Source organism: Pipistrellus kuhlii, unplaced genomic scaffold (genome assembly GCF_014108245.1).
Source record: "Pipistrellus kuhlii isolate mPipKuh1 unplaced genomic scaffold, mPipKuh1.p scaffold_m20_p_3, whole genome shotgun sequence".
NCBI lineage: Eukaryota > Metazoa > Chordata > Mammalia > Chiroptera > Vespertilionidae > Pipistrellus > Pipistrellus kuhlii.
This window is the reverse complement of record NW_023425529.1, coordinates 110,346,332-110,370,114: the sequence shown is the minus strand read 5'-3', so window position 1 is coordinate 110,370,114 and position 23,783 is coordinate 110,346,332. Positions and strand designations below refer to the sequence as shown.

Sequence of the window (23,783 nt, the reverse complement as noted above, 5' to 3'; positions counted from 1 at the left end):
AAATGACATTTTAAAATAATAGCTTTAGCTCTTTCTTTACTAGCTGCTAAATGGAGAAGCTAGACCAAAGGCAGGCAGCCAGAGGCACCCGGGAACTGAACAGGAATGGAGGTTAGTGTTGTTTCATCTTATTCTCCCTTTTTTCTGTCCTTTTATTCTCCTCCCCATTTTCATTTCTCTTGCCCAAGGGCCTATTAATGGGATTTTAAAGATGAAAAGGTTTCTAGTTCTTGGCTGGTGGTGAATATAAGCTAGTTTTGGCTTTCTCATTGTACATGAACCTTCCCACTGTTTCTGGCATGCCCCATGGGTCATAGTTAGAGATACAGCTTCAGAAGACACAACAGTGGATGCTTGACATGCTGTCAGAATCTCACTGTTTCCACAATACTGTGAAATTGCACAGTGATTTTTGGGGGGCAATTTTGAAAGTCAAGTCAAAGAACTAATTTATCAAGGCAATTTGTAGCCATCTGTCAGTGGCAGCCGTGGGTGTTTTAATGTATGTGCACACACTTCTACTCCAATGTTATGTAAGTAGAGTTCTAACCTTGAGGGAGTTTTCCCTCTGCTTTCTCCGGCACCTTGTCTTCTTATGCACTTATGATGGTAGGAGTTCTACCTATCAAGGAATTTGCTTTTAAAAATATAAAACTTTTCAGCTGAAAGGGAATTGAAAGGTTCTGATGTACTTTCTTCACTACAATGAATATTCAAGGAATATCTATTGAATTAATGAGTGTATGAATTAACCGTCCCCACTCCCACCCTCATTCGCAGTGTTCCCTGTGCATATAAATCACCTGGGAGGTTGTTAAAATACAGATTCTGATTCAGTAGGTGTAGGGTAAGGCTCTGCTTCTGCATTTTTTTATTAGCTGCTAAAAGCTCTCAAATGATCAAATATTGTTAGTCTGGGGACCACACTTTAAATAGCAAGGTTCTAAACCATAAATTTCAAAATTCTCATTAATATTTCCATCTTAAAACATACACAAACTGAATTTTCCTATGGAAGTGGCTATTTTGTTTTATTCATTTGAATAGAGATTTTAAAATTGGACTATGGTATAATTGGTCCTATTGTATTACAGATGAGTATTTGGGAACTATATACTAAATAAACTAATTTATCAAGTTGCAAAGAGGCATGATTAAGAGGTTGCTGTTTTTCTTATTATTTTAAATTTATTTTTCAATTACAGTTGAAAAACAATATTATATTAGTTTTAGGCATACAACGTAGTGATTAGACATTTATGTAAATTATGAAGTAATCGCCCGATAAGTCTGGAACTCATCTGACACCATACATACCGGTAGCTATAACAATATTAGAGGCCTGGTGCATGGGATTCATGCACTGGTGGGGGGCATGGCCTATGGGGATCGCCCGCTGTGGGAGTGCCACTCATCCTGGTCAGCTGAGCAGATAGGGACCTGCCCTCTGAGTGGCTGCTCCCCAATCTGGCATCTTCAGTGGAACCAGAGCACTCACCTCTCCAGGGGACCCAGTCAGGGCCAGGCCTAGGGACAATAGCACTAAGAGGTGGCAGAGTAGGCCTCAGTTCCAGGCAGCCACGGATCTGCCTCCCAACCACTGGAGTCAGCTCTGCACAGCCTGCAGGCATCCGAAGGAGGTGGCAGGGAGCGAGAAGGAGGAGCTTGGGGCAAGGAAGCAACAATCACAGCCAGGTTCCTGCCCGTCTGCCTGAGATTCACAACAGGAGCAGTCACTCATCCTGGTCAGCCAAGCGGCCCTCCCACTGTGGTAATGCACTGACCACTAGGGGGAAGCTCCTGCTTTGAACATCTGCCCCCTGGTGTTCACATCATAGGCACTGGTCAATGGGTCGTTCTGGTCATTCTGCCATTTGGTTGCTGGGCTTTTATTATATACGACTAGAGTAAGGTGACCAGATTGTCCTGCTTTTGGCAGGACAGTCCCGATTTTTAACAATTTTTCCCGCATCCCAAAGCATTTAAAAAAGTCCTGATTTTTGGAAAGAATCTTGTGCACCAGTGGGGTCCCTCAGCCTGGCCTGTGGGATCAAGCCAAAACCGGCTTTCCAACATCCCCTGAGGTGTCCCAGATTGTGAGAAGGCGCAGGCCAGGCCAAGGAACCCCATTGGTGCATAATTAGGGCCGGAAAGGGATGCACGAGGTTGGCCAGCCAGGGAGGGATCTAGGATGGGTGTGGCTCGTCTTGCTCAGTCCCTAATGGCTGGACCTTAGCAGCAAGCTAACTTACCAGTTGGAGTGTCTGCCCCCTGGTGGTCAATGAACGTCCTAGCGAGCGGTTGAGTGACCTTAGCATATCATTAGCATATTACCCTTTGATTGGTTGAACGGCTGACTGACTGACTAGACACTTTGTACATTAGGCTTTTATTATATAGAATTATTGTCTATATTCCTTATGTTGTACTTGACATCCCCAAGACTACTTTTATAACTGGCAATTTGTACTTTCTAACTCCTTTAACCTTTTTTACCCAATCCCCCTTCCATCTGGGGACCACTGAGAGAAGCCTGTCTCTGCTCTGCAATGGCTGGGGTCTCAACTGGAGGATTCAAAGGCCAGAGGGCTGGAAGAATCTGAGGCTTCACTGAAGCAGGGACTCATATACTCCTTGGTGCCAGCAAGTTGGTTTCTCTTTACAGAGTTCTTTTTATAGATGAACTTCTCTGCAAAGGGACATCTCCACAGGACTGCTGAGGGTCGATACGGTGATTGGCTTCCCCCAGAATGAGTGAGCTGACAAAAACAAAAACAGACCTTTTCCCTTTAGCTTGAACCTGCTGACAAGGTAGACCCTCCAACACGATTCCTCAACTTTCTGTTCTTTGTCTCATGATTGATTCGACTGTTTGTCCCCCTGAAACCAGCTCACCACAGAGAAAAATCTTTCTGTTTAGATCACTGATTGTGTCTTCTGTTTGCAAGATGCAAGCCATAAATCATCCTATCTGTAATTTACCTTTTCCCTACAAAAGTCTAAGACACTGAGACACTCTGATCTTCATATCTAGGGTGTTCCCCCTATTACAATAGCCTTAATAAAATAACGAGAGAGAGAGAGAGAGAGAGAGAGAGAGAGAGAGAGAGAGAGAGAGAGAGAGAGAGAGAGGATGAGGGAATGAAACAGGCAGGTAGAAGGCTGTCCTTTCATTACATTCTATGATCTGAAGTGAGTCTCTAGGTCAGGCCTATATCAAGGGGAATGAGTACTAGGCTTTACATTTTAAAGAAAGGAATATCAAATAATTAGGATATATTTAAAACTATCCAGAATCATAATCTATGGCAGCAGCTGAAATTGCTTAAGAAGATAGATTATAACAATAATAACTTGTTCTAGCATTCTTAAACATAAGTATTATAGTTTTCATTTTTCTTGCCTGGTGGTATTTGAATAACACATAAAAGGTTATATAAATTCAAATAGTACTATAGCAGGTGCAACATATTTGCTCTAGTCTGCCTCTTCACACAAGAAGATATTGATTAAATCTGTCTGCATATGGAGAAGAATTATTATCCTAGCATTTGTTTCTCTACTACCTGTCAAACCCACCACCACAATCAATACAGAAAATCAGGACTTTAAGGTATACTTTGTAAATCATCAATAACCCATATTTTATGTTGAAGAGAGAGAGAGAGAGAGAGAGAGAGAGAGAGAGAGAGAGAGAGAGAGAGAAAGAAATGTTTTAGTCATTGTGGGAAGAACTTAACAGTTAATGGAGATAATGAATAAGCTGATATAAAGATTCACAGTAATTATCTTATTTCAAAGATGTTAGGAGACGAGGAGAATATCTATTGAAAACAAATTTGCATTAGAGCTAAATAAAATATGTTCAATTATAACAATTGTAAGTCTAACAATCAATTTTTCATCTGGGCTATTAATGGCTACTGGATTAATGGCCATTGGATTCATGATTTACAAAGAGGATGTTTGACTCCAAGGAAATTAATTAACATCCCTTTTACAACAAAAGATTCATTACTCAATGTCTCTGAAAACTAGAAGGAATTGTAAAAGAATCAATGTAGTTAAATCAATTTTAATCAATAAACAAAATGAAGGATAGCCCTGGCCTTTTTAGTTCAGTGGTTAGAGCATTGGCCCACAGACCAAAGGGTTATGGGTTTGATTTCCAACCAAGGACACATACCTGAATTGTGGGTTTGATCCTTGTCCTCGATCAGGGCTGTGGTCAGAGTGCATCCGGGTATGGGCATGGAAAGCAACCAATTGATGTGTCTCTCACATCCATATTTCTCCTTTCTCTTTTTTCATTCTCTCCCCCCTCCATTCCTTCCTTCTACTTTTAAAAAATCAATGGAAAAAGTATCCTCCAATGAGGATTACAAACAACAAAAGGATTTTAAAAAATCACACAATCTTATCAATAGACACAGAAAAAGCATTTGACAAAATCCATCACCCCCTTTTTTAAAAAAAATATTTTATTGATTTTTTTTTTACAGAGAGGAAGAGAGAGGGATAGAGAGAAACATCAATGATAGAGAAACATTGATCACACTCCCCACTGGGGATATGCCCACAATCAAGGTACATGCCCTTGACTGGAATCAAACCTGTGACCCTTCAGTCCGTAGGACAACGCTCTGTCCATTGAGCCAAACCAGTTAGGGCCCATCACCCCTTTTTGATAAAAACTCTCAGGAAAGTGGAAACAAAGGGATCATACCTTCATATCTCAACATAATAAAGGCTATATATGACAAACCTACAGCCAACATTATAATCCATGGGCAAAAACTAAAACTATTTCCCCTAAGAACAGGAAGAAGCTAGGGATCTATCACCACTTTCACCACTCTTAATCAACATAGTATTGGGAGTCCTAGCCACAGCAATCAGACAAGAAGAATAAATAAAAGGCATCCAAATTGGAAAGGAGGAAGTAAAACTCTCATTATTCGCAGATGACATGATATTGTATATAGAAAACCCTAAAGACTCCACCAAGAAGCTACTACACTTAATAAATGAATTTGGCAAGGTAGCAGGATACAAAACCAACCTCCACAAGTTGATGGTATTTCTATACACCAATAATGAACTCTCAGAAAGAAAAACTAAAAAAATAATTTACCATTGCAGCAAAAATTAAGATACCTAGGAATAAACTTAACTAAGATCGTAAAAGATCTGTACATGGAAAACTATAGGACATTGCAAAAAGAAATAGGAAGATACATACAAGTGGAAATGTATACCTGACTCATGAATTGGAAAAATTAATATAATTAAAATGTCTGTACTACCCACCCCTATCCAGTTTGGCTCAGTGGATAGAGCATCAGCCTGCCGACTGAGGGGTCCCTGGTTTGGTTCCAGTCAAGGCCATGTGCCTTGGTTGCAGTCATATCCCCGGTTGGGGGTGTGCAGGAGGCAGCTGGTCAATGTTTCGCTCTCATCGATGTTTCTAACTATCCTTCTCCCTTCCTCTCTGTAAAAGGAAAATCAATAAAATATATTTTTTAAAAATAAAATATCAATACTATCCAAAAAAATCAATAGATTCAATGCAATCTTTATTAAAATACCAACAGCAAACTTCACATAACTAGAAAAATACTCCAAAAATTTATATGGAACGATGAAAGCCCCCAAATCGCTGCAGCAACCTTGAGAAAGAAGAACAAAGTTAGAAGGATCACAATATTGGATATCAAACTATACTACAAAGCCATTCCAATCAAAACAGCCTGGTATTGGCACAAGACAGGCATATAGACCAACGAAATAAAAGAGACCCCAGAAATTGGCCCACACCATTACAGTTGATTAATATTTGACAAAGGAGGCAAGAACATACAATGAAGTGAAGACAGGCTCTTTAACAAATAGTGTTGGGAAAACTGGACAGACACATGCAACAAGCTGAAACTAGACCACCAACTTACACCATACACAAAAGAACACTAAAAGTTCATTAAAGACTTCAATGTAATTCATGAAAACATAAACATCTTAGAAGAAAACACAGGCAGTAAATCTCACATAGCAGAATTTTTTTCCAATACATTTCCTAGGGCAAAGGAAACTAAGGATAAAATAAACAAGTGGGACTACATCAAAATAAAAAGCTTCTGCACAGCAAAATAAACCACCATCCAAAATGAAAAGAGAATCCACTGTGTAAGTGAATATATTTGCCAATGATGTATGTAATAAGGGTTGATATCCAAAATATATAAGGAACTCATACAACTTAACAAAAAGAAGACAAATAATCTAATTAAAATATGAGCAAAAGACCTGAATAGACACTTCTCCAAAGAGGACATACAGATGGCCAAGCGCATATTCACTTCACACCTACCAGAATGGCTACCATCAGTAAATCAACAAACAACAAGTGCTGTTGAGGATGTGGAGAAAAGAGAAGCATTCTACACTGCTGATGGGAGTGCAAACTGGTACAGCCACTGTGGAAAATAGTATGGAGTTACCTCAAAAAATTAAAAATGCAACTGCTGTTTGACCCAGCACTCCCATTTCTGGAGATAGATCCCAAGAATTCCTAAGCACTAATCAGAAAGAATGTATGCACTCCTATGTTCACATCACAGTTATATATAATAGTTAAAATCTGGAAATAGTCCAGTGTCCACCAATAGTGAGTGGATTAAAAAGCTGTGGTACATTTACACAGTGGAATACCATGCAGCTGTAAAAAAGAAGGATCTCTTAACCTTTGAGATAGCATGGATGGACCTGGATATTATTATGCTAAGTGAAATATAATAAGTCAGTTAGAGAAAGACACATATCACATGATCTCACTTATGTGTGAAATCTAGTGAACAGAATATACTGATAAACAAAATAGATCCAGAAGCATGGATTCATGGAACATAATGACAGATCTGAGGGAAGGGGGGTGGAGGGTATGGAAAGAGATTAACCAAAGAACATATAGGCATATACTAACTGTTATGCATAACCCATGGACATAGACAATAGTGTGGGGGAAGCCTGGGAGGGGGTGAGGAAGGGGGGTGGAAAATGGGGAAATGGAGGACATCTGTAATGCTGTCAACAATAAAAATAAATAAATAAAATCCATTTTAATGTATTACTTACATAATGCCTTTTGCATTCAAGAAATAAGCAAATTCTGATTATCTTATTAATGACAGGAACAAAAGAATATAAAATAACTGCTATTGGCTTTCTCTTCTGCCATAGTTGAATCTGAGTCGTGAAGCCAGATAAATAAATTGCAATGTAGAAATATCTCTAACTACTCTCTCCTCTTAGGAGTCATTCCATTTTGATCAGTTCTGTCCCCCAAGTATAGTTTTAGTTTATTGCTCCTGAGGCATTACAGAGATGTGTCCACATGGGACAGCTGGTTACAGAGCAGACTTGTGATCCAGTCCAATGTATCTCCACTTGGTGGCAACCCAGTGAGGTGTCAATGTTCAGGATCTGAATCTGTGTGCAAACTGACTAGGGTTACTGGACACTTGCTTCTCTTAGTCTAGCAATCACAGTAGAAAAACAGTAGATTTCTCTCTGGCTGCCTGACAATGAGCAAACACTGTAGAAATCTGTTTTACCTAGGAATAAAAACAATTAGGCTCAACTAATTGTCAATTTGGGGGCTCCAATTTTAATGGATGTAGAAACTATTCTTGATGGGTTATCAAAGAATGTAGTAGAAAAAATAAAGCAAAATAACACTATGACTTGCCCTGGCTGGTGTGGCTCAGTTTGCTGGAGCATCTTCTGGTGCATGAAAATGTCTCGGGTTCAGTTCCTGGTCAGGGCACATGCCTAGGTTGTAGGTTCAATCCCAGGCCAGGGCACCTGCAGAAGGTAGCAGATCAATGTTTCAATCTCCTCCTCTTCCTCTCTCTTCTTCTCTCTCTAAAAATAAATAAGAACATATCCTTGGGTGAGGATTAAAAAAGAAAAAAGACTATGGGTTTGGGTTTGAGATATAAAGAGCTTGTGAGCCTGGGAATCAGAATATTGCAGCGAGATTGAGACCTGATCTTCCTGAGGTACTCTTCCTGTGTTAAAGATGTAGTTTTGAATTTAAGCACTCATTAACCTAGGCTTTACCTGATGAAAATCTCACACTGCCCCCCCCCCTCCAGATTGTGCCAGAATCAAGTTTTTATCTTCTAGCTCATCAGAATGATGTTGGGAAATTTTTTCCAAATAAAAAATGATAAAATTTGAGTATAACAGTTTTTCAATCTCTAATGAATTACTGGGTCTATGCCATAATTATCAATTAACACAAAAATCACAAAAAGAGGAGACAATAAGATGGTGGCATAGGTAAACACCTAAACTGCAGCATCGCACAACGATTACAAAAATACAACTAAAAGACAAAATGGACATCATCTAGAACCATAGGAAAGCTGACTGGCTGGAAATTCTACAACTAGAAGGAAAGAGAAAACCACAAGGAAAATCAGAGGAGTTATAAAAGCCTGAGGTTCGGAGACACAGGCATGCATGTGCGGGAGGATGAAGCCAGAGAGGACAGGGCTGCTGAGTGCCTGGCTGGTGTTCTCTAGTAGGAAGGAGATAAAAGTTCCAGACTGCGCTGAACCCCTGTTCTGACTACTGAACCCCAGTTCCGGGCAAGACCCTGGGACAAAAGCTCATACAGGGAGAATCTGGGCTATAAGGTGGAAACTAAGGGAAGCGGTGAAAGGCAGAGCTCTGGAGGCACACATGTGAATGTGCGTAGATGATGGACTGTTGACTGTGCCACTGGATTGCCTTAGTGGGAAGGAGACAAAAGCTCTGGACTGTGCTGAACCCTAGTTCCGACTGTACTGAACCCCAGTTCCAGGTGAGAATTTGGGAATCAAGATTCATTGGGGGAGAGACTAAATTGTCTAGCAGTGGGTGAAACTCAAGGGCGCCTTTTTCTCTGAGGTGCTTGCAGCAAGTACTGAGGGACACTGAGGGATACTGAGACCCAGAAATCTCATAGGGTGGGGCTGATGGGAAGCCAAAGCTGTAGGCTCCACCCTGAAACTCCACCCCATCCAAGCTGAGCACAGAGGCTTTTGCAATTTTGTAAGTCTAGTTGAATAAGGCTATATCTTGGCATAGACACAGCTGATCTTCACAGCCAATTGGCCTGGAGGTCAACTCCTCCCAGTGATACCAACAACAATCAAGACTTAACTACAACAAGGCTGTACACACAGTCCACAAAAGGGTGCACCAATAGTATCCACCCCAGGTAACTGGGGAGGTTGAGCCACTGGCCCATATAGGACACATAGCAAACAAAGCTACCTTACCAACTCAGGGAAGCAGCGAAAATCTGGAGACAAAGAAACAGATCACAAATGAAAAAAATGGAGGAAAACAAATGACTGGAGATATAGTTCAAAACCACATTTATAAGATTACTTAAGAATTTCCTAGAAAAGGCCAATAAATTTAGCGAGACCCTCGAAGATATCAGAGAGACCTTCGAGGATATGGAAAAGGACCAACTAGAAATTAAACATACACTAACTGAAATTAAAAATATTATACAGACATCCAACAGCAAACTGAGGAATGCAAGAATCAAGTCAAAGATTTGAAATACAAAGAAGCAAAAACCATTCACCTGGAAAGGCTAAAAGAAAAAAAAATCCAAAAATTTGAATATAATGTAAGAAACCTCTGGGACAACTTTAAGCTTACCAACATCAAAATTATGGCGGGTGCCAGAAGAAGAGAGAGAGCAAGATACTGAAAACCTATTTGAAGAAATAATGACTAAAAACTTCCCCCACCTGGTGAAAGAAATAGACTTACAAGTCCAGGAAGCACACAGAACCCCAAACAAGAGGAATCCAAAGAGGACCACACCACGACACATCATAATTAAAATGCTAAAAGCAAAAGACAAAGAGAGAATATTAAAAGCAGCAACAGAAAAACATTTAATTACCTATAAGGGAGCACCCATACAACTGTCAGCTGATTTCTCCACAGAAACTATGCAGGCCAGATGGGAGTGGCAAGAAATATTCAAAGTCATGAATAGTAAGAACCTACAATCAAGATTACTCTAACCAGAAAAGCTAACATTCAGAATTGAAAGTCAGATAAAGAGCTTCACAGATAAGAAAAAGCTAAAGAAGTTCATCACTACCAAACCAGTATTATATGAAATGCTGAAAGGTATTCTTTAAGAAGAGGAAGAAGAAGAAAAAGGTAAAGATAAAAATTATGAACAACAAATGAATTTAAAGCTCAAGTGAATTAAAAATCTGCTATAAGAATAAACTGGTGAATATAATAGAACCAAGGGCATAGAAAGGGAGTGGACTGTCAACTCTTAGGGGGAAAGAAGTGTGGGGGGGTGCAGGAAGAGACTGGACAAAAATTGTACACCTATGGATGAGGATAGTGTGGGGGAGGGGGAGATAAGGGAATAGGAAACCAGGTGGATGAGAGCTATGGGGGGGGGGGGGGGAGAGGAACAACTGTAATAATCTGAACAATAAAGATTTATTAAATTAAAAAAAATAAAATTAAAAAATAAAAATAAATTCACAAAAAGAAAAAACAAGAAGTGATATATATTATGCTGGAAGTTCTTAAGAGCACATATGAAGTAAATAGTCTTTATCTCCACCCAAATCAAACCTGAGTCTGGTCATGCCTTGAGATCTAATTGCCAATTTGTGGAGAATGAGAGGGAGAACATCATAAACAACACCTTGGGGATGCAATTAGCAAAATCTAGAATGTAGAAAACTATACAGGACAACTAATCTAGTTTTTTTCTTAACCACGAAGGAGAAAGAGAACAAAGAAATATCTCTAACAATCACAATGTATGAAATGTATTTAGATCCATATATATACTATCTTCATATTTTTGGATTCTTTTTTCTTTTACCTGACTGAAAAGAAGTAAGAAATGGTGGACCTTAAAAATGACTTCAGTGTATGTCACTGCACAGAATATAGTCAAACACTGCTGCAGTTAAATATTTTACCCTTTGTTCTCCCTGTGTGATCTACACTAATAACCTGCTTAATGTTGATATTTACTGCTGTGTTACTGACAATTACTTGAAAGAGAAGTTGGGATGCTTCACTGGGCAGGAAAAAGTTTAGCTAAATCAGAAAGCAGGTTTAATAAAGCAAGTTTATTCTATATATATATAAAAGGCTAAGTTGACTCTCGATGTGCCAATCGCACACGTTTCAATCTGTCATTATTGATCTTGAATTTGGTTGACACTTCTATTACAGAGAAAGGGTGAATAGGGATATTAAAATATTTCTTCTAATTAACTAGAGGCCCAATGCACAAATTTGTGCACAGGTGGGGTTCCTCTTGGTGGTCTGCAGGGATCACCAAGCAGTGATCCCTGCAGTCCAAAGCTGCCTGCAGCTCCTACCTGCTGCTACTGCTCATCCCAGCCCCACTGTGCCTGCTGTGGACTCACACCCAATCAGTCATTTGGAAGAGGCTCAAGCTGCCACAGCAGTGCTTGCCAGCCATGAGCCCTGCATCTGGCGCCCTCCCAAGGGGAGTGGCCTGTGGGATTGGGCTGAAACTGGCTCTCAGACATCCCCCGAGGGGTCCTGGATTGCGAGAGGGTGCAGACCAGGGTGGGGGATCCCACTAGTGCACGATGGGGCTGAGGAAGAACTGTGGGAGGGCTCCAGGGTGTGTCTGTCCTATCTCTTTCAGTCCTGATTGGCCAGACCCCAGCAGCAAGCTAACCTACCCATCAGAGTATCTGCCCCCGGGTGGTCAGTGCACATCATAGCAACTGATCAACCAGTTGATGGACTGACCCCTGGTGGTCAGTGCATGTCGTAGCCAGTTGTTGAGCAAACTTAACATATCATTAGCATATTACGCTTTGATTGGTTGGTTGTTCTGCTGTTCGGTCTATTTGCATATTACCCTTTTATTATATGGGATTTCCCCTCAATGTGCATGAATCTGTGCATCGGGACACCAGTCCAGACTAAATTTTTTTTTTTTTAATTTAGGTGTTTTTAAAAATTGTGGTGTATATATATATAATAATATAAACTTTACCATCTTATCCATTTTTAACTCTACAATTCAGTGACATCAAAAATGTCCACATTATTGTGCAATTGTCACCACCAGGTATCTCCAGAACTCTTTCACTTGCAAAACTGAAATTCTGTGCTCATTAAACAACAAATCCCCATTCCCTTTACCCCTATCCCCTAGCAACCACCACTCTCTTTTTTCTATCATGCTTTTATGAATTTGACTACTCTAAAAATTTAATGTAAATGGAATCACATAATTTGTCCTTTTGTGTCTGGCATATTTCATTTAGCATAATGTCCTACAATATGGATGAACATAATATTCATCCATACTGTAGCATGTGTCAGAATTTCATTCCTTTTTAAGGCTGAATAATATTTTATTTTATTTATATACCACATTTTGCTTATCCTCATCCATCAATGGACACTTGAGTTGCTTCCACCTTTTGGCTATTATGAGTAATGCTGCAATGAAAAAAAAAAAATACTTTCAAGCTCTGGCCAAAGTGATGTGTAATCCTTTCCCATTTCTCTTCTCCTACTGGCTGGAAAATGAGACCTTGTGGTCTGACATGCAGATAAGAATTACACCCCAGAGATGGTGAAATAATAAGATGGAAGGACTCTAGGCCCCCAACAACTTCTTGGAACATAGCCATTATTAACTCACTAGAGAGAAGTAAAAATTGCATTTACAAAGCTATAGCATGAGCTTTACTTATAAAAAGGAGTCTTAAACTCATCTCTTCTTCTACCCATTGATGAGAGAGGCATTTCCTTGCTTTAGCTAATATTTTCACTTAACCCTCATGCAAAAACTAACCTGCCCCTGGGGTTTGTATATTTAGATAAGAAGTCTGATCTATTAATATGAAAACTTCTAACTCTCGCTCTTAGCAGTAATGTGGACATAATTCCTCATTGATATTCAGCATGTATAACTTCTCTGGCTTTGAAATCTGAACACTAGTGTAGAGCCATCTGTTTAATATGGTATTTTACGTCTTACTGATATTTGTGATTTTTATCTGGGCACTTAGATCAAGATTTCAGTGCTGCTTCCTAACTATAATTTTGTTTAATATATTCACTATGACATAAATATTTTGATAAATCATATATGAAAGCAAATTGGATTTCATTACAGCAATGACAAATTAAATTTCCTTATGTTTTATTTGACACATTATTCCCAGAGTAATCTCTAATGGGTAATTAAACAGACTAACTGAGAATTGTTAGGGTTTGGGCTGGTGATAGAGGCTGTGAAAGAATTCACAACTAAGAGAAAGATGCAGGGAGAGAATTTATTTTACTTTCCAAGGGAGGAAAGGGCTGGTGTATTGCTAGTCAATACAGGGTAGGGAATAAAGAATGGCTTGCATTTTTAAAGAGCAATTGGTTGTTGTTGCTAGGTGATAAGGAAAGAAGGGTGATTATGTTGAAATTGAGCAGGTACCCCTGGAATTGTCTTGAAAAGTTACAGTTTGTTTGCTTTTTAGGAGACAGGCAGATGTCCTAAGCAGGGGTCCTCAAACTTTTTAAAGTGGGGGCCAGATCACGGTCCCTCAGAGAGCTGGAGGGCCGGACTATATGAACTACTAATTCCGACTGTAACACCTCGGCTGCGCTCACTGCCCAAAAAACCTGACGGGCCGGATCAGACTCCTCTGCGGGCCACATGTGGCCTGCGGGCTGTAGTTTGAAGACGCCTGGAGTGTCTTATTAGTATTTCCCCTGGCCTGCAAAACATGCTTAGAACAAAAATTTAAAAGAGTTCAAAAGAGGCTTGTCTGAAGGGGAGCAGTAAGGGAACTTTCTACAAAGTAGAAACTCCTTGGTGTGAATTATCCTTGAGTTGTGAAAACAGTAGGGAGGAGGGGAGATGCAAGAATGTGGGCTTGAGAGTAGTATATCTTATCCTGCAGTTTGAACAGAAGAGCCAACAATCTTGTGGTTTACTTACCAGGTGCTTTTCATAAATTGTGGAAGGCCACAGCAAAGAAAAAGAGGTCTTTTTCTGTCTTTAAAAGAGTGAAGACTTTTTGTAGGACACAGTTAACCATATGTTACATCAGACATAAGGCACTTACCAAAAGCAATTCAACTGAATTATGTCACCCATTAGGCAAAGTACATGCAGTCTTAGCTGATCTCCCAGAAGGAGCAATGCTGTATGATGTTATGTTTTGTTTTATTTTATTTTATTTTTTAAATTGTTACAAGAGTTTAACTGAACCAAAACTGATGACATATTCTGGGAAGCAAGATCTCAAATGCCCCTGCTTTATTTTCTTGTTCTGAATTATCACCATAGTATTTTGCAATATAGCAAGGAATCACAAAACCTTGTCAATTCTGCCTCCTAAATCTATATGTTTCCAATTCATCCACTTCTCTTCATCTCTATCACCATGTTCCTAATCCAAACCACTATCATCTCCCACTTGGATTAGTGCAATAATGTCTGAGTTAACATCTTGATTTCCATTCTGGACCCTTCTAATAATTTTTCCCCTTCAGCAGCTAGAGGCATCTTTTTAAAAAATGTAACTCTTCCCTAGTTGGTTTGCCTCAGTGGATAAAGCATTGGACTGCGGACTGAAGGGTCCCAGGATCAATTCTGATCAAGGGCATATGCCCAGGTTGTGGATTCGATCTCCAGTGTGGAGCGTGCAGGAGGCAGCCAATCAATGATTCTTATGATTCTTATTATTAATGTTTCTATCTCTCTCTCCCTCTCCCTTTCTCTCTGAAATCAATTAAAATAAATATTTTTTAATGCAAATATGATTACTTCATACTCTTCTCCGAGTCTACATTTGCTCTCAACAAGGCTTCCAAGGCCCTTCATGGTCTGGCCTCCAACTGGCAGCACTGTCACTACTTCCCCACTTACTCACTGTACTCTGCCCACTGACATCCTCTCAGTCCCACAGACACCAACCCACAAGGGTCTTCTCTCTTGGGGGTTTGCAGATGCTACTCCCTTTTTCCCAGAACACTAAAGCTTCCATAAGTTATATTAAGCACAAAGGTAATAAAAACTCATCATGCCCTAATTACTTTATATATGGCCAAATTACTATACATTGGCTATGAACACATCTCTTCCAATTTTGTGTCTGATGATGTCATGTCGAGATGGGTAGCTTGAAATGGGCTATGGTAGAAATACATACACCACATACATCACAGAAAATGGCAAACATTACGAGGCAGAGCTTTTATGGGGTGGCGGTGGGGGGGTTTAATGGTGTTAGGAAAGCCAATTGTTAAATGTTTACCAGCACTTTACTGACTATAATAAATCTTTTGTGCTTCCTTTTAATTATTTGACTTAATATAATTAATGCAATCTCCACATAGTTAAATATATAACTAGTGTTAAATCCTTTTCATTTGTATCTCATTTATTCTTGTAAGAACCTATGAGGTAGGTATAATAATCCCATTTTATAAGCAAGGAAATAGGTACAGAGATGTTAAAATAATTAAGCCAGTATTTAAGTCCTAGCAAAGCTAGGACTTAAAATTTTGTTGGACTCCAAAGCTCATTCTTTCTATAGTAAACAATATGAAAAATTTTCTGTTTGTGTATGGCTGAGGAAACAAGGAATCTCCCATGGAAAGCAGACATTCTATGAAAGAAAGAACTATTGGGGTGAATGGAATGGAAGGGAAAATTGAGAAATGGGGTGTTGTAGCTCTGGTGTGATGGCAAAGCAAATTCATCTGCCTATAACATCACCAATGTAGGTGAAATATAATTAATTACCACACTGCCACATTCACTTGTAATTTGTGGATGAAAATCTTTATATTAGGAGCCAATAATTAGTAAGTCTGGATTACTAACAAGGCCTTTTTTAAAAATAATTTTTATTTTTATTGATTTCAGAGAAGGAAGAGGGAAGGGAGATAGAAACATCAATGATGAGAGAGAAGTACTGATTGGCTGCCTCCTGTAGCCCCCCTACTTGGGACTGAGCCCACAACCCCGGCATGTTCCCATGACAGAATCAAACCTGGGACCACTCAGTCCGCAGGCCAACACTTTATCCACTGAGTCAAACAGACCAGGATATAACAAGGCCTTTTGGGTGGTATTTTTCACCTATGTGAACTGTCCTGAAGGTAATACTTCCACTTGCTAGAATGTTTCTGAATGAATGTGAACAAAGAGAATATCTGGCCTCTCAAGGCACTGCGTCCATGTGTGATAGTCAGGGACAAAATTTGAGAGTGGATTTAGCTACCTGTTAATATCATTCTAATTCTTTCAACATACTTGTAACATCTCCTCTAATGGCTTTGCTGCTTATAACCCTAATGGTTACATGATAGAATTGTGATGTTCTGAATTTACTAGGCATGGGGGAATTCTAGCTGTAAGACAAATGAAAAAGAGAACATTTTCTGCTAAAATTTCTCTCAGGCCTCAGACCTTGCAGTCTGACCTGGTTTTAATAAACTCTATCAATGTGGGATTAGAACAATGATTCTCGGATTTTGATGTGCTTAAAATTACTAGGTCGCTTGCTTAAATGTCAGTTTCCTGACCCACTTCCAGAAATTCTGATTTTGTTCATGTGGATTGGGCAATAGGTGTCTGAATTTTTAGCACATCCCTCAGAGGACCCTGATGAGCTTGTCCAGGGACCAGAAGCTGAAAACATCCATCTTGAATGAAGCATGTTTGGTGGTGGTTGGGGGATTTGTTTCTCCTGCAGCTGGTCTACACGACCCACAAAGAGCACATAGTTCTGCCTAGTAAGCAGGTAGGGCTGCCTTGAGGTCTGAACCAGAATCCAAACCATAAGTAAAGGTGGGGTTATAGGTTGGTCTAAGCCAAGATTTTTAGCGATTTAGGCTGGATTTTAGATTTTGGCCCCTTCTCTGATTGAGTTCGACACCCCTAGTAAGCCAATGATTTTCAACCTTTTTAATCTCATAGCACACATAAACTAATTACTAACATTCTGTGTCACACCAAAAATATATATTACATTTTTGTTGCTCTGACAAAAATAAAGGTAGATATAATTTTGATTGATAAAAAAAAAAATAGTAGTAATTAGCCACCCTTAAAAAAAACTTAAAAACAAAACAAAACAGGAACCTATATTTCTGTATAAGGATTTCTGGTACCAAGAATTAACCAACCAGATGCAACTTTATTATGCAACTTGATAAAAAAGATGCAACTCTATTGCCTGACCTATATATTTATGGTTCAAGACAGGGCATTCACACCAGGCGTTATTGTTGTATTTTCTGTTGTTATTTTTTAAATTTGACAGTCTAGGGGGAAAAGAGCTCAATGACCCTGACTAAATAGGCAGGTATTGCATGTTAAATAAATACTACTATACTTCTAGGAAATTTTTCCAGCCAGCAGTGAACTTGAGTTATCCCTTCTTGTCTTGCATTTATGCCTTAAAAGACTTAGCAAGAACTTGACTAGACAATCATCTGGGAGAGTAAAGACCATAAATGATGCTTAATTTTGTGTGTCAACCTGATTGGGCTTCAGGTTGCCCAACTATTTGGTTCAACATCATTCTTGGTGTGTCTGTGAGGGTATTTGTGGAGGGATTGCCCTTCCCAGTGTGCCTCATCCAATTCATTGAAGCCTGACATAGAAATAGGTTCAGTAAGGGAGAACTCACTCTCTCTACCTAACTGTCTTAAACTGCGACACCGATCTTCTGCTGTCTTTGGGTGAGGACTCAAACTGGAATTCACACCTTCGGTTCTGCTTCTCAGACCTATAGTTTCAGATGGGAAGTAAACCATAAACTCTCCAGAGTTTTCAGCTTGCTAACTGCAGATGTTAGAACTTCTCAACTTCCATAATTGTGTAAGCCAATATCTTTTTTAAATTATTATTATTATTAATCTTTACCCAAGAATATGTTTTTTATTGATTTTTAGAAAGAAGGGGGGGAAGAGAAACAGAGAGAGAGAGAGAGAGAGAGAGAGAGAGAGAGAGAGAGAGAGAAAGAGATACACCAGTGTGAGAAACATCCATCAATTGACTCCCATATGTGTCCCAACCAGAATGAACCCCTGAAACCTAGGTATGTGCCCTGACCAGAATTAAACCAGAAACCTTTTGGTATATAGAATGACACTCCAACTAACTGAACAACCTGGGCAGGGCATGAGCCAATTTCTTAAAATTAATCTCCCTTTCTAGCACTCCACTCCTTCTCTCCTCTCCCTCTCTGCTCAATACAGATTTTGGTACTGAAAGTGGTTCTAGAGGAACAGAATGTTAAGGATGAATTTTCTGAATTGTTTTTGGGGTTCCTGTAATTCCTCTCTAATCTGATTAAAGATGCTAATGATTCCGTTTCTAGTAGTAAAGATATCACTAAATGTCCATGATGTGATTGGGCAATAGAAATCCATAAAATATCTTTATTGGATGCACCTATTCAACCACTTAAAAGAAGCAAGAATCCAAGTGGCTGTGTATATGATACTTCTGAAAAATTTAAAAAAAACAACAACACCTAACTAACATAATGAGATTGCTGGTTGCTTATAATATTGCAGACAAAGTGATGAAAGAAAAGAATGAGCTCAGGGATTTTTAAAAACATCTTTATTGTTGAAAGTATTACATGGACTCCCCTTCCCTCCCACCCCCCCCCATTGACCTCTTCCAGCCCACTTCTGTCCCTTCCTCAGCCCCTCACCACCCCATTGTCTGTGTCCAAGGGTTATGTACATATGCCTACAAGTTTATTGGAGGCTGCCTTCCCTTTGAGGTTCAACATTATGTTCATGTTTCTATGATTCTGGGTCTATTTTTGTTCATCAGTTTATTTGGTTCACTAGATTCCACATATGAGTGAGATCATGTGATACTTATTTTTCTCTGACTGGGTTATTTGGCTCAGCTTAATACACTCGATCCATCCATGCTGTTGCAAAAAAAAGAGTTCTTTCTTTTTTATTTCTGCATAGTATTTCATTGTGTAAATGTATCACAGTTTTTTATCCACTCATCTGCTGATAGACATTTAGGCTGTTTCCAAATCTTAACTATTTTAAATTGCACTGCTATGAAGATATGAGTGCATACATTCTTTCTGATGAAGGTGTCAGATGAGTTCAGGGATTTGAATTCCCAGTTCAAGCACCTTATAAATGACCTGAAAGTTCCAACGTGTGCCCTGATGGAAGCCCTGTTGCCTGTATCCCTGGGGCTAAGATTGCTACAAATAAAGCATAAACTCTTCTTTCATAATTCGCTGAATTACAACACAAGTTGAACTCCCAGCCTCATAGGCTGTTAAAGTGAGAGCATTGATTAGAAAAGAATGGGATCCTGTTAAGTTGGAATAGGACAACCCTAATAAAACTGGGCACAGTGAACTCCTAAATTCAGATGAATCTTCTTTGTCAGTGTAAGTGGCTTCCCCTAGTACTGTGATAGGCAAACTGTGGCTCACAAGCCACATGCGGCCCTTTGGCCCCTTGAGTGTGGCTCTTCCACAAAATGCCACGGCCTGGGTGAGTCTATTTTGAAGAAGTAGCGTTAGAAGAAGTTTAAGTTTAAAAAATTTGGCTCTCAAAAGAAATTTCAATTGTTGTACTGTTGATATTTGGCTCTGTTGACTAATGAGTTTGCAGAACACTATCCTAGTAGAACCCATATCCCCTTCAGTGATAGCAACCCTTCCATCTCCTATTCCACTCTGAGAGAATTAACTCTACTTGTCTGAGGGAAGTAATGGCTTCTCCTAGGGCTGTTTCCTTCCAAGACAATGCTAATTCTCTTCAGGTCGTACTTACCACACTCTTTGTGTCTAGAGTCTAGACCTATGAGTAGGTTCAAATTCCAGTAGGCCCACAATGGTGAAGTAAAAAGGGTTATCTATAAGGAGGTTTGTGCTACACTCCAAAAGAACTACTTAAGTTTTATAATCCACTAGAGGCCCAGTGCACGAATTTGTGAACTAGTGGGGTCCCTCGGTCTGGCCTGCGGAATCAGGCTAAGGCCGGCTCTCAGACATCCCCTGATGGATCCATGATGGTGAGAGGATTCAGGCCAGGCAGAGGAACCCACCAGTGCATGATCGGGGCCAGGGAGGGATGCAGGAGATTGGCCAGCTGAGGAGGGACTGCTGGAGGGTTTCAGGGCTTGTCTGGCCTGTTTTGCTCAGTCCCAATTGACTGGACCCCAGCAGCAAGCTACCCTACCAGTCAGTGTGTGCCTCCTGGTGGTTATTGAACATCATAGCAACTGGTTGACTGGTTGATTGGTCAACTGTCTTCCCGCTGGTGGTCGGTACACATCATAATGAGCAGTTGAGCAGCCTTTGCTGAACAGACAACTGGATACTTAGCATATTAGGCTTTTATTATATAGGATATGAGCAAAAATCCAGGGAACATGTGTAAGAATGGATATTAAGGATGTGGGATCTTGGTGGAAAAAACATAAAATTGTATCAGGCTGAAATTATTAATGTCTGGCATATTATAGGCCCTTAGGAGGGGCTGGGTCTGGCTGCAATATCTGTTACACTGTCAAGTCTCCAGAGTAAATCTGTGAATCTGGTTCAAATAGCCCATGCCCTCATTTTCTCTCACAATTTGTAAGCATCCCTCCTTAAGCAGGAAGGAGGTTTGAAAAGCACAGATAGGAAAAGTGTGTTCTTTATTCAACAGTGGGTGAAGCTAGATGCTCAATACATTGTGGGATTTTTCCTTCTTTTCTATATAATCATTTTCCAATATTCACCTCTTCTTTGTCCATCTCTTCTTTAGCTATTGTGTTTTCCCCCAATCCCTATAAACACACACACACACACACACACACACACACCATAGATCAAGGCCAAGGTTCTACTCCTTTACTCTAAAGTTCATTGCCAGGGTGCTCTAGACTAGTTTAATTTCCTTCTTGCCTGGTCTCATATTTAAATTTATTCTTCGTATATGATTAAAGCCTAAAGCACCTCTCATCACACATGTGTCCTTTATACATTTTAAGGTCCTTTCCCAAGCTGTGGCACATAAATGCAATCTTTCTTTTCAACACATGCATGGTCTTCCATCTTTCCTATTAGTTTATCCAGCTCATCTCCGAGACCTACTGGCTGTTATTGGCCCTATGCTCACAGACATAGAATTTTTTCAATTATGTGTATGGATCAGATGCATGATTCAATACATTACTTGCCATTCTTGCAATATTTTACTATTTGTTTTTCTTCAGAAAATATTCATTCAGCCAAAACCTATTGAAATGTGTCCATAGCACTGTTCTAGATGTTGTGGATATAAAATAAATAAAGCACTAATTCAGCCTTGGAGGTGCACATAGTCTAGAAAGAAAAGGCAGCATGTAAACATGTATATTATAATGTGATATCAAGTAAAATGAACTTCCTCTGAAGGAGTTGATAGAAGGCCTCAGAGAATGTGACACTTCTATTAGTCTTGAAACCTAAGTGGGAGTTGGTCCATCAGAAGATGGGGAGAGATTGAGGGTAAGGGCAGAATAGAGCATCAGAGTAAAAAGGATCCAGCCGAAATCAGTTTGGCTCAGTGGATAGAGCGTCAGCCTGTCGACTGAAGGGTCCTGGGTTTGATTCTGGTCAAGGACATGTACCTTGGTTCGGGCGCATCCCCAGTAGGGGGTGTGCAAGAGGCAGCTGATCGGTGATTCTCCCTCATCGATGCTTCTAACTCTCTCTATCCCTCTCTCTTCCTTTCTGTAAAAAATCAACTATATATATATATAGATCCAGTGTGCAGAGGCTCTGAAAAAAATTCAGGAAGACACTGACATTTTTTGGGAGATCTGATAGGATCAGTGTAGTAGTAGGATGTGTGTTGGATTGAATAATAGTGATGAAATTGAGAGGACCTGTGTAGAAAGGATTGAATTTTATTCTAGAGCCAAGAAGAGAGAGAGAGAGAGAGGAAACTGTTTAAGCAGGGGAGTTTAACAATTGAGTTTGTCTCTTTCAAGTCTATTGTCACTAATCTAATTTCATGGACTCTGGGTTTTGGAGTTTGAGTGTCCTCTGCTTATTTAATCAGAGTTGCTCAGGGTAGCCAGTCAGCTGAGATACTGCTTTTTCTTCAGGTCTAGAAACAGCATGTTTTCAGTATACCCAAGGGTACTAGGTTTGATCTCAGTGCCCACTTGTGCTAATTCACATAATTTACTTATTACTACAACACTGTCCTCCCAATGCTGTTTCTCCTTGGCCAGGTTTCACAGGTATTGACAGTCTTTGTTTGAGCTCTATTTTTCTGACTTGACACTTTCCTCTTGCAGTTCTGTTGGTCTAGTCTTTAAATGCACAGCCGACCTTTTTTTTGGCCAGCCTCTCTGTTTAAATACTGGGACACAGCCAACACCCGTAGCCACGCCCACTCAAAGAGTTGCCGACAGGAAGTTTGTCCGCACCGGCGAGCCGTACTGCCGGTGGAAGTGCGCATGCGCAGTTCCCGGCTCCCGGCGGCGTGTTCCTCTTTCCCAGGGTTTCCACCTTCTTGGCAGGTGGGCGCGGAAGTGTCGGCCTCTCACCTCGGCTCGCGTCGTGCTTCTGACACTCGCCCCCGGCCTCCACACCCCCAACCCCTGGCCCCCGGAGCCCTGCGGGGGGTCGCACTCCGCTTCCGGCAACAGACCCTCATGGCCGAGCGCGGGGAACTCGACCTGACCGGCGCCAAGCAGAACACCGGCGTGTGGCTGGTCAAGGTGAGGCTCGCGCTTCTCCTGGTGTGAGTGGTTTAAGTTACCTGAGACTCACATTTCGTGCACCTTTTAAAGTTCTTTATGGTCATTTTTTCACCTATCTGGAGAGGCATGATTCATTGCTAAGCTCGCTTTCTGACAAGGAAATTAGTTTAGGGAACCACAGTGTCTTCAGCCCGAGTCCGAACGTGCCTGGAATGGATCTCCATCCCCCATGACCTGGGTTTTCTGGGGGCTCTGTCTTGGGGTCCCGATTTGAGCGGTGCATGTTACCCCAGGCTGAAGAATGTCTACATCTTCTTCTGGTGAAACTGATTTCAGTCATAAACCTGTAAAGGAAGTCAGGAGTGTCTGCTTCCTGTAGGATTTCTCTGCCAGAAAGTGGAACTGCTCTCTGCGTTCTCCTGGGTCGACGGCCCTTGCTGCAGATCTCAGGAGAGCCGAGGGAACGCTGAGCTCACGGGGGCAGGGGGCTGGGGGAGGAGGGGAAGCCAATGGATTTGAGGGTTCTTTCAGAGTACTGGCTGGGTCTCCTGAGACAGGCCGGCAAGAAAAGTTTTTTGTAAAGAGAGCAATCTTGATTAGCTCTTAGTGAGCACAGTATTTGTGCTTTACTTTTTTCACATCGGTGAGTGTTGTTTCTTATGAGGATTTCACAAGATATATGTATGTCCAAAATGCGATTATGAGTCTTTGAACCTCCAGTAAAATGGTTTAAGTTTTAAAAAACTTTTATCATATGGCTGGGTTATCAAGTAGATCTGAGAGGCCCTTCCAGTCCACATTTCTAAAATAGCTCATTTGCCAGCAAGTCATACCTGGTATTCTTCAAAGTACTTTTCACTTCTGAAGTGATTCTGTGTTCATGTGTTCAGTGTCGGTCACCTCCCTCTCCTGATGCTTACACACCTCCGCACATTCCATGAGCATAGGCTCCTTGCCTGTCAAGCCCAGAATTATGTTACGTAGTGATTGC

The 23,783-nt window shown here is 40.4% G+C and overlaps 1 protein-coding gene across 1 annotated transcript in view; it reads left to right on the top strand.

Annotated features, from left to right (window-relative positions):
• Positions 1 to 22,566: 22,566 nt before the first annotated feature.
• GTF2F2 (general transcription factor IIF subunit 2) overlaps positions 22,567 to 23,783 on the top strand; it is a 144,978-nt gene continuing 143,761 nt past the window's right edge. Inside the window, exon 1 of the mRNA XM_036456208.2 lies at positions 22,567 to 22,810. Within this exon, the coding sequence (XP_036312101.1) occupies positions 22,745 to 22,810 (66 nt within the window). The 5' untranslated portion in view covers positions 22,567 to 22,744. The remainder of the gene's footprint in view (positions 22,811 to 23,783) is intronic.